This window comes from Echinops telfairi, unplaced genomic scaffold (assembly GCF_000313985.2).
Source record: "Echinops telfairi isolate 266 unplaced genomic scaffold, ASM31398v2 ScPeMD7_3533;HRSCAF=4204_0, whole genome shotgun sequence".
Lineage (NCBI taxonomy): Eukaryota > Metazoa > Chordata > Mammalia > Afrosoricida > Tenrecidae > Echinops > Echinops telfairi.
This window is the reverse complement of record NW_022107431.1, coordinates 7,869,595-7,879,852: the sequence shown is the minus strand read 5'-3', so window position 1 is coordinate 7,879,852 and position 10,258 is coordinate 7,869,595. Positions and strand designations below refer to the sequence as shown.

The window sequence follows — 10,258 nt, the reverse complement described above, 5'->3', positions numbered from 1 at the left end:
CCACGCGCTCAGCAGGAGCCATGGGGGGCACGGGGGTCAAGTGTGCTGAGCCGCCAGCCGCTGCTCAGGACAGGGACCCGGCTGGCTGCCCCTAAGCCCCGGAGTGGCTGTTCTGTGCTGCCCCGCAGTCCATCCAGCGTCCACTCCCTCCGTGCCAACCCAGCCATCCTGACTCACCACAGGTTTCCGAGGCTGGAGCTCTTGACGGAGCAAAAAGCCTCCTCTTTCTCCCTCGGAGCTGCTGGTGGTTTTGAACTGATGGAACTGCGGCCAGCAGTCCTCGAGCCCAACGCCAAAGAGACTGTCTGGGGCAGGGGAGGACTGACCCCGTCTTCAGGGAGTGGGACGCCCACCCTTTCTCCAGAGGGGCTGCTGCTGGTTTCCAGCAACTACTCCGTGTCCACTACCACACGTGGGGCTCTAGAGCTCCTCTTAAAACGACATTCTGACTTCTCCGGGAGGATGGAAGCGAGGGGTTGTTAGACGTGAGAGGTTCACAGGGAGAAGAGTGAGACAGGCGGAGGCCCCCTGAGTCTGCCACTTTGTGGAGTCTCGGGGTACAGAGCCTTGTCATGCAGATGAACACCTGACAGCCCCTACCTGAGAGTCCTGGTGCTTTTGTTGACTATTGACTAGAAGTTCCCAAAGGTGCACGTGGACCCACCTGCCCTCCCGTGCCAGAACCTCACAGCTCCCAGGAGCCGGTGCCGCGGGGGGAGTGAGCCCTCCCTGGGCTTGGGTGACTGCCAATTTCCATCTAGTGGTGAGAATGGTCAGCCCTTCTAATAACCATCAGCCTCTTAAATCTCCAGCCAACTTTACAATTGCCCCCTGCACCCCTCGAGTGGAGCCCCTGGGCCCTGGACCTCCCTCTCCAGCCTGTTTATAGTGCTGTGCAAGACTTTGATTAGAACAAAGTGTTTGTACCACTGGGCAGGCACACAGTACATAGATACTCAATAAATATTTGCTGAGGGTTGAATATATAACCACGATTTTCCAGACTGCCCCTCCCTCCCTCTGTAGCGCACCAGGCTCCCCCTGCCCTGCCCTGCCCTCGTTGCTCACCCCCTCTCCTGTGTGGGTGTCTCTACACAGCAATGCCTTTGAAAGCGGGCCCCGGCCCCCACGGTGGGCTGCTATACAGATCCCCCCCATCTTTCCCTAGGAGTGGCTCTGGACCACTTCCTCTCCTTTCCTGGGAGTCCTGGGGCAGTAGGTGGCCGCCACTACGCCAGTTCATCTCATTGAGGCTCTTCCTTGTTTCTGCTGCTGCTCCACTTTACCAGGCGACGTGCTTTGCCAGAAACTGGTCTCTCCTGGTAACACGTTCAGCGCATGTGAGACAAAGTCTCCCCATCCTTGCTTAAGAGGAGCATTCTAGCTGTGCTTCTTCCCAGACAGATTTGTTGGTCCTTTTGGCAGTCCATGGGGCTTCCAATGTTCTTCTCCAGCACCACGAAGATGCATTCACGTCCTTTAGTCTTCCTTATTCAATGTCCGACGTTCACCTGCCAAGAGGCCATTGAGAAGACCATGGCTTAGGTCAGGCACACCTGGCTCCTCAAAAGTGACATCGCTGCTTTTCAGCACTCTAAAGAGGTCTTATTCAGCAGATTTACTTGGTGCAACTCATCTTTTGATCTTTGACTGCTGCTTCCATGAACGTTGGTTACGGATCCAGGCCAGACAAAATCCTGGACAACTTCAGCCCTTTCTCCGTTTATCGCGATGTTACCTTCTGGTCCAGTTGCATTTTTGTCTTCTGTACCTTGAGTCACAATTCACACTGAAGGCCGAAATCTCGATCTTCATCAGCAAGGGCTTTAAGTCCTGCTCATTTTCAGCAAGCAGTGCTGTGTCATCTGCATAGAGCAGGTTGTTACAGAGTCTTGCTCCAATCCTGGTGCCACATTCTTTTTTCTCTCACCCTTCTGTATGCTGAGCAAATCCTCAGAGAAGCTGGCTTAGATGAAGAAGAACAGACGTGGTGGGTCCTCCTATTATTTCCATGGGACAAAAGCTTGCATATAACGGAATCAAGGCATAGAGAAGCTGGATAGTTTACGCACAGCCACGCAGCAATAAAGGTTGAGCCTGCTCACTGACCTCACTGACCTGCATTCTCTATCAGCCCCCCTCGTAGGCTGCTGGGAGTGACGTTAGCCCAGAGCTCAGCACTGTGTGCCCTACGTGAGTAGCAGTGCTCATTACTGAAAGTCTTACTATTCTCACGTAACTTGTGTACTGGATTTCTCCTCAAGGTGACGTGTGACTCCCTCCTGACGCTTCTCTCCCCTTTCATTCTGCCGCATGACATCCACTGCGTCTCTCTCTCCCGGGGGTGCGGCCTTCTTGCCTGCCACCAGCAGTTCTTGGCGCCTCCTAAGCCACAGTGCTTGCCGTTGATGTGCATTCTCTTCTTGCTCAGGTTCACCAGCTCTGTGATTTACCAGGGCCTCATCATGCACATGGGTGCCTCCGGTGGGAGCCTCTACCTGGACTTCCTCTACTCTGCCCTGGTTGAGTTCCCCGCCTCCTTCTTCATCATCCTCACTGTGGACCGCATCGGCCGCCTCTACCCGCTGGCTGTGTCAAATCTGATGGCAGGGGCAGCCTGCTTCACCATGATTTTTGTCTCCCATGGTGAGTTTGTCCATTTCTTATGATCTTCCAGTGTTCGAATGCTTTGGGTAAACCTCTGGATCAAGAACACAGAGTCTTTAAATGATTCTTTAAAATTTAAGTCAAGGTATAACATATGTACAATGACCACAGAAGTATATACGACTCAGTGAAATTTTGCATCTATGACTGGACTTCAAAAATTTTATGGAAAAAGTCCATGGTTTCTCATTTCCATTTTTTCCCCATAAACTTTTTGAAGCCCCTTGTATAAGAGTTTGACTTCTAGCCACAAGGTTTGTGGTTCAATCCTATCCTGAGGCACCTTGGAAGACAGGCCGGGCAATTGGCTTCTGAAAGGTCACAGCCTTATGAGCCCTGGAAGCAGTGCTATTCTGCACACATGGGGTTAGCATGCATCAGAATCAATCTGTCAGCAACAACAGCATCAACATACCCTTAGGTACCACAACCCAGACAAAGACAGAGCACATCTCCAACACCCCAGGAGTTTCCCTCAAGGGTCTTCCCAATCAATAGCTGCTGCTCAGCCAGTATAACCAGAACTCTCCCCTTTGTCAGGACACCTTTGACTGTCCTTGTACATCATGTCAATGAATGGAACGGTTCTAAATAAGCTTCTTCATCCCTCTCCTCCCTCCCCCTCCCCCCTGCCAACATTATCCACTCATCCTCATATCTGTGAGATTCATTCATGTGGTTACATCAGAGTGTTGCTGTTGGGTGCCATTGGGCTCTTTCTGACCCAGAGCACCTCTGCGCACGAGGAACAAAACACTGCCCAGTCCCGCGACATCCTCATCATTGTTCCCATGGCTCGAGCCCATGGCTGCAGTCACGGTGTCAGTCTGTCTCCTGGAGGACCGTCCTCTTTGTCGCTGCCCCTCCCACCCACTTTACCACATGCCCGCATGAGAGTGTGGCCTACACTCTTTCATGGTTGTGTAGCATTTCATGATGGGAATGGCACACTGTCGACCCATTCTACTGTTGGCTGGCTTTTATCTTGTTTCTAGCATCTCTTGGATTAAAGGGGCAAAGCGTTCTCTTGCATATCTGTCGGGTACAGATCTATTTTCTCCCTGTCTCAACTTCTCTCTCCCTTGGAAATGTCTGCCCTTCCTATTTTACTAATCTTAAAATTGGAATCTTAGCGCCCCCCCCACCCTTATCTTATTTGTATGCGTTCATTTTATATTAAGGATGTTAACTGTCATATGTGTGGGGAATCTTTCCTTTGTTGGATATTTGCCTTTTAAATCTGTGTTTCATTGCCACTTTTATACTTTTCTCTAGTTTTTTTTTTTATATTCAAACATTTAGATGGACTTCCCCTGCTATATGGGCTTAATCATCATTATATCTAACTACCTGAGTTAGTTAATTGTGCCAGCCTGGCCAATAATCACATGTGGGGCTAATTGAAAGGCGGAGGGATAAATGGGTGGTGAGCCTCGCCTTTCTAGTTTTTGGGTCTCTTGCTTTGTGATGGTTGCACCGGGTGCAGCTGGGTTAGCAGTTCCCTGCTTCAGCTTGCAAGATTGACTTCCTACAAGACATCCCCAAGGAGAAGCCACATGGACCCATTCCGATGCAGCCCTGGGTGCTGGAGCAGCAGTGTGGAGACCCCTGCTAGTGCTGAGATGCTTATTTGTTCACTGACTCAGTTTTCCTCCTGCAGTCAGCATCATTGCTTCTGTTTTGTGAGGTGGAGGACTTTGTGGACTGGTGTTGGGTTAATGGGTTAATGTTGGACTTGTGGGCTTGGGCAGCATTGGGTTGGGATGTTTTCGTGATGCACATTTTCTTTACATAAAACTCTCTCTTATACATGAGTTGCTGTGGATTTGTTTCTCCAAAGTACCCAGACTAATACACTACCTTTATAAAATGCATAGCTATTCTTGAGAAGTTTATAAGAAGTAAAGGCAACAGAGGCACACAAAAATAGGGGAGGGAGGGCATAGTCTTTGGGCACACGTCTCGGTCCACATGTAATAAGTGCATATTTTCTGGGTGCACAGGCAGGCAGATATTTAGCTTGGGTGGGCACAACCCAGGAGTTTCCAAAGTTGCGTCCCCACCACCAGCGTGGCTGAGAGTTCCAAGTGATCCACATCCCCAACAGCACTTGATTGTACACGTCTTTCTAAGATATAAACATAATTCATCTTATTTATTTTCAGCATCATTGAGCATTTACACAGCAAAATATACACCCATGAAACAGTTTCTCCATGTACAATTCAGTGGCTTTGATGGCATTTTTCAAGCTGGGCCACCACACACACTCTCCTTTTCTGAGCTGTAACTCCCCATGAATATAAACTCACTATCCCCCGTGGTTCTTGTCGAATATCCTAAGTTGCTGCCGTCACCTTGGTCCCATGAAGGTTGATCTGGGAAGAGAAGACGTTCATTACCAGTCAGGCTAATCTATTGTTTGGTTTTAAGAAGATTTCAGGGCACATTTTTGGTTTACATTCCAAAGATTAATTCAGGCTAATAATTTCAGGAATTTGCTTAGCCCTCATGGATCCAGAATGTCTGGATCGATAGTCTTTTCAATATTGGCTGTATGGATGAATTCTTAAGGAGCCTCAAGGATGCAAGGGGTACAGGGAATTAGATTGCTACTCACAAAGTACAAGTGGTTCAAGTCCACCTGTGCTCCTTGGGAGAAAGATGTGGCTTCCTGCTCCCATAAAGATTGTCCATCTTGCAAACTCTATGGCACGTTTTGTATTCGGTCCTAGAGGGTTGCTATGAGTCAGAACAGACTTGATGGCAGCAGGTGTGTATTTTAGTATATAACTTATCATTCTCACAGCCCAAGGTAAATCAAAGCAGATTATTTTCAGTCAGCTTTAATTTGAGGGCATAAACTTGCCTTTCACATTCGTTGCTTTTGGAAATGCTGTTGAATAAATACTGAGGTGGATTTGCTATTTCTTGGTTTTTATTGCTTGTACTTTGCACTTGTTGCTTTAATGAGTCATTCGGGCAGACTTTTGTGCAATGCATTGTGGGAAATGCTCCGTGAAATCTGTCTTCACAAGACCCACGCTGTATAGAGCAGTGTCTAGGTTTCCTAGGGCTGCCATAACAGATATCACTGCGTGGGTGGCTTTATGGAGCAGAAATGTATTGGCCCTTGGTTCTGTAGGCTAGACCTTCCAAACCCGGGTACTGACTGGGTCTGTTCCTTCTGAGGGTGGTGCGGGGAGTGGGGGGGGGGGGATTGTTTCATTTCCTGCTCCTGATTTCTAGTGGTTGCGATGCTCCGTGGCTCTCCATCCCTCCAGACAGACCCTCACGCGTTATCGTCTCTGTGTGACTCTTTTTGGGTTTGCCCTCCCCTCTCACCATCACTGCTCTGAAAGGTTCGGAATCGGGACCCACCTGACGTTAAACACCTAAATGGTTAACTTATCCATAACAGGAGCCCTGGTGGCGTAGTGGTTACGAGTTGGGTTGCTGACCATAAGGTCAGCAGTTTGAAACCACCAGCCTCTCGGAGGGGGGAAGACTGAACCTTTCTACTTCTGTGAAGAGTTACAGCCTGGGAAACCCACAGAGGCAGTTCTGCTCTGTCCTACAGGGTCACCATGAGTCAGATTTGACTCAATGGAAGTGAGTTTGATTTGGATAACTAACACCTGATCTCCTCAAAGAAGACCACACTCACAAATGTAGGGGTTAGGATGTTAGGAATTCAAGACATTATGTAAAGGACACAATCCGAGCAAGACATTAAGGGCGGAGATTCAATGGGCTGGAGAAGGCAAGTTTAAGTTTCTTCCACTTCTTTTGTGGGGAAGAACAATGTCGACAAGAAAAAGGTACAGCGGGTTTCAACTAGATTTTACCCACTGTTCCACGTGGTTGGCAGGTCAAAGCCACCAGCAGCTCCCTTGGAGAAAGACTGGGCTTGCTCCCTCCATAAGCTGTTACCGTCTTGGGAAGCGGCAGGGAGTCGCTGTGAGTCAGCATTACTTGAGGGCAGCGAGTGAGAGGCGTTTCCCAGTGTGACTGCAAGAGAAACAGTAGAAATGTGTGGCTTTGAAGAGTGGACATCCATTTCCCCACAGTTCTGGCGCCTAAGAGGACAGTTCAGGGTCTTGGCGGTGCCAGTTCCTTCCGTTGGCTCAGAGGACTCCAAGGCCTCTGTGTCTGATCTGCTCATTTCACAACTCAGAAGTGACCAGACTTAGAACCCACCTTGCTCTGATAGGGTCTAATCAGCATAAAAAAGGAAGCCGTTTCCAAACAGCAAGACATTCACAGGTATCAGATTAGGATCCGACCACATCTCCTGAGGAGATCCACCCCTTTTCTTCCCCAAGAAACCCTGTGGGTTTCTGAGGCTGTAAATTTTTGCAAGGCCAGAGAGATCGGCAGGATGCTGGAATCCTGGGTAACACTCAATGGATGGGCATATATGTTTTTTATTTACTTTTTTTTCAGTAACACCATTGAGTCTTGGGGCTTGTTCTCCTCATCTTTGGGGGAACTCCAGCGTGGTCTGTGGGTGCTGTCCCCTCTCCAGGTGACAGGAGTACCTTGTCTCCTTGCACTTTGCTTCATTGTGCTTTGCAAACATGACGTTTCTTTGCTTTTTAAAACAAACGGAAGGTTGGTACACATTGGCAACCCACCACCAGGCAAGTCTCCCAGTGCCATGTCTCGGACAGCCTCTACTCACTTTGTGCCTCTGTGGTACATTCTGGTCATTCTGGTGACCAAACTTCTTCATAATGTTATTGTACACGGAATAGACAGCTTTAGTGGACACTCAATTTTTATATACACGGAGAAGCCAAAGAATTGTGTGACTCACTCCACTGCAATACTCACTTTAAGACGGTGGTCTAGATCCTAACTCGCCGCAAGGGCAGTGAGGGTGAGGCTTAACTGACTGTATCTCTGAGGAGAGCTTGCGTTTTGTTACAATATGCTGGGAAATGTACACGAGATTGGTAATTAGAACACGGGCACATCTGGTGCACTTCCTGGAACTACTCTTCAACACAAAATAACGCGAAATGAAACAAAACCAAATTCACGGCCACCCAGTCAATTCAGACTCATAGCAACCCCGTAGCGTTGAACAGAGCTGCCCCCATGGGTTTCTGAGGCTGTAAATCTTTGCCAGGGCAGACAGCCTCAATCGTTCTCCCTGGGGAGGACTGGTGGTTTTAAACTGCTGACCTTGCAGTTAGCGGCCCAACTTGTACCCCACACACTGTCCGGACTCTTCTAAAGGAACTACATTGATTGCACCTACTGTGTCCATGTGTGGTGCTAGTGGCTATCATTATAATAATATTGTATCGTGATTTTAAAGCCAACATTTATGGAACATCACCAAGGACGTTTGGACATATTTTATCTCTGATTCACCAAACAATCCATAAACTGAGTAAACTGGTTTCCATTTTACAGATGAGGAAACCAAGACACAAAGAAGTACCCAGCATGTCCCAGTTCATGCACCTGGCAGGAGGCAGACCTGAGATTCCAAAGAAGCCCCTCCTTTCCTCTGTACGAGAGACCCTCCCCCCGTGGGCCGTTATCAAGTCCTGGGATCTGATTGGCACTCTGTTCTCTTATCCCGAGAGGAACCATTCAAATACAACTAACTTTTGGGCCCTTCTAGCTCTGAAAGTCTAAACCTCATCTGATGTGGTTTCTTGTCCTAACTTGGTGAGTTGTGCCATTCTTCCCACACTCTGTTTGTGTCCCCTCCATAGAGCTGCATTGGCTGAACGTCGCGGTCGCCTGCGTTGGCCGGATGGGAATCACCATCGTGTTTCAGATGGTCTGCCTCGTGAACGCCGAGCTGTACCCGACATTTGTCAGGTGAGCGCCTGAACGGGATGGTAGCCATTCCAATAGCTGCCTGTCGTCACTCCAGCTGAATGTCCTCAATGAGATCCCAGGAGTGATCAATTTGGCCCATCAACATTGTGACGAGGGCATGCTTAACGGGGTGTGTGAAAGGGAGTGGGACTACTCTGTATGATCCTCTCACGGTAGACACATGCCATTGTGCACTTATCAAAACCCATAGCACCATCGCCGGGGACCACGCCAAGCGTGAACCCTAATGTCAACCGTTCTTAGTTGCTCTTGTGTTGGTTTCCGTCGTGGGACCTTGTGTAGAACGGAATGAACCAAAACAGGGACCGACCCTCTTGGTTCATCCCTTGTGACAAATGGAGCACGCGTAGTCAGGCATTAATATGAGGAGAAACTGAGTACAAAGAGAGAGGGTGACACAGGAACTCTGTCCTTTCTGCACAATATTTCTGTAAAACCTACACTGATCTATAAAAATAACGTCCATTATTGATGTGAACGCCAAATTAGAGATTAAAATCAATGTGATCACGGATACAGAGCATAAATGTCATAAATGTGACATAAAGAAATGCTCCAATCAAGATTTTAATGGAAAGGAAGAGGGAATGTCCGATCTGATATGAGTGAGACCCAAAGGGATAGAACTGTTCCCAAGTAATTTAGCTATGTTCTCCAAACAAAGCTCAAGATGATTTACAGAAGCATAAAAATATCCAGCACCAAAGAAGGGAAAATTCACAATGCCTGGCAACCAATCAAAAATTACCTGGCATGCAAAGGAGCAGGCACAGAGAAGTTACATGGAAGGGAATCCCAAACCAGTGCGGATTGGCCCAGAAATGACACAGATGACCGAATTAACAGACAAGGAGCTTGACATACGTATCACAGCTCTGTCCTGCGCTTTCAAGGACCTCACGCAAAGAATGGAACACGTTAAATAAAGACAGGAAACGTTTTTTTAAAGGCCCACATTGAATTCGTAGAGATGAAAATGAAAATGTCGGAGATAAAAAAATACACCCGATGGGGTTGAGCGTAGATTAAATGCCAAAGAAGAAAATATCACGAATTTGAAGATGGCGGTAGACACACTCCAAAATGAAACACGGTGAGTGCGAGTGAGCCGTGGGGGGACACACACCTCTCAGACATGGCATTCAAGGTCACAAAGGAGCATGGGACTAGCTGGTGGTGGGGAGATGGGAAAAATACTTGAGGACCTAATGGGCACATTTTCCATTTGATGAAAATTACAAATGTACAGAACCAAGACTTTTTAGTGCATTCTACTCTTTCTTACACACACACACATCAAAAAAAAAAAAAAAAAAGAAATAAAGTCACAGGATAATGAGATTTCTCCAAAGCCAATGATAAAAAGAAACTTGTAAAAGTGGTCAGAGAAGAAACACATTACAAATAAAAACAAAGATAAGAATGACAGCAGGCTTCTTCTATTTTTTTTAAATTGGAAAGCAGGCAAGCTAAAACATGAGAGAGCAACATTTTTAATGTATTGAAAGAAAAACAAAAACTCAGTCTTTCTAGAATTCTTTACTCAGTAAAACTAGCGCTCAATAATGCAAAGAAAAGAAGGGCCTTTCAGACACGAAGAAGTGAAAACAACTTATCACCAGCAGCGCTGTCCTGGAGAAGACGTTAGGGTCTGAGAAGCCGAAGTAAGATGACAACAGACGGGAATGGTGGTACACACACACACACACACACACACACACACACACAC

At 47.6% G+C, this 10,258-nt stretch overlaps 1 protein-coding gene across 1 annotated transcript in view; it reads left to right on the top strand.

Annotated features, from left to right (window-relative positions):
• LOC101641191 (solute carrier family 22 member 1) overlaps positions 1-10,258 on the top strand; it is a 38,229-nt gene that overhangs the window by 17,883 nt on the left and 10,088 nt on the right. Inside the window, exons 5-7 of the mRNA XM_045294538.1 lie at positions 2,135-2,156; positions 2,265-2,646; positions 8,400-8,508. Of these exons, the coding sequence (XP_045150473.1) occupies positions 2,135-2,156; positions 2,265-2,646; positions 8,400-8,508 (513 nt within the window). The remainder of the gene's footprint in view (positions 1-2,134; positions 2,157-2,264; positions 2,647-8,399; positions 8,509-10,258) is intronic.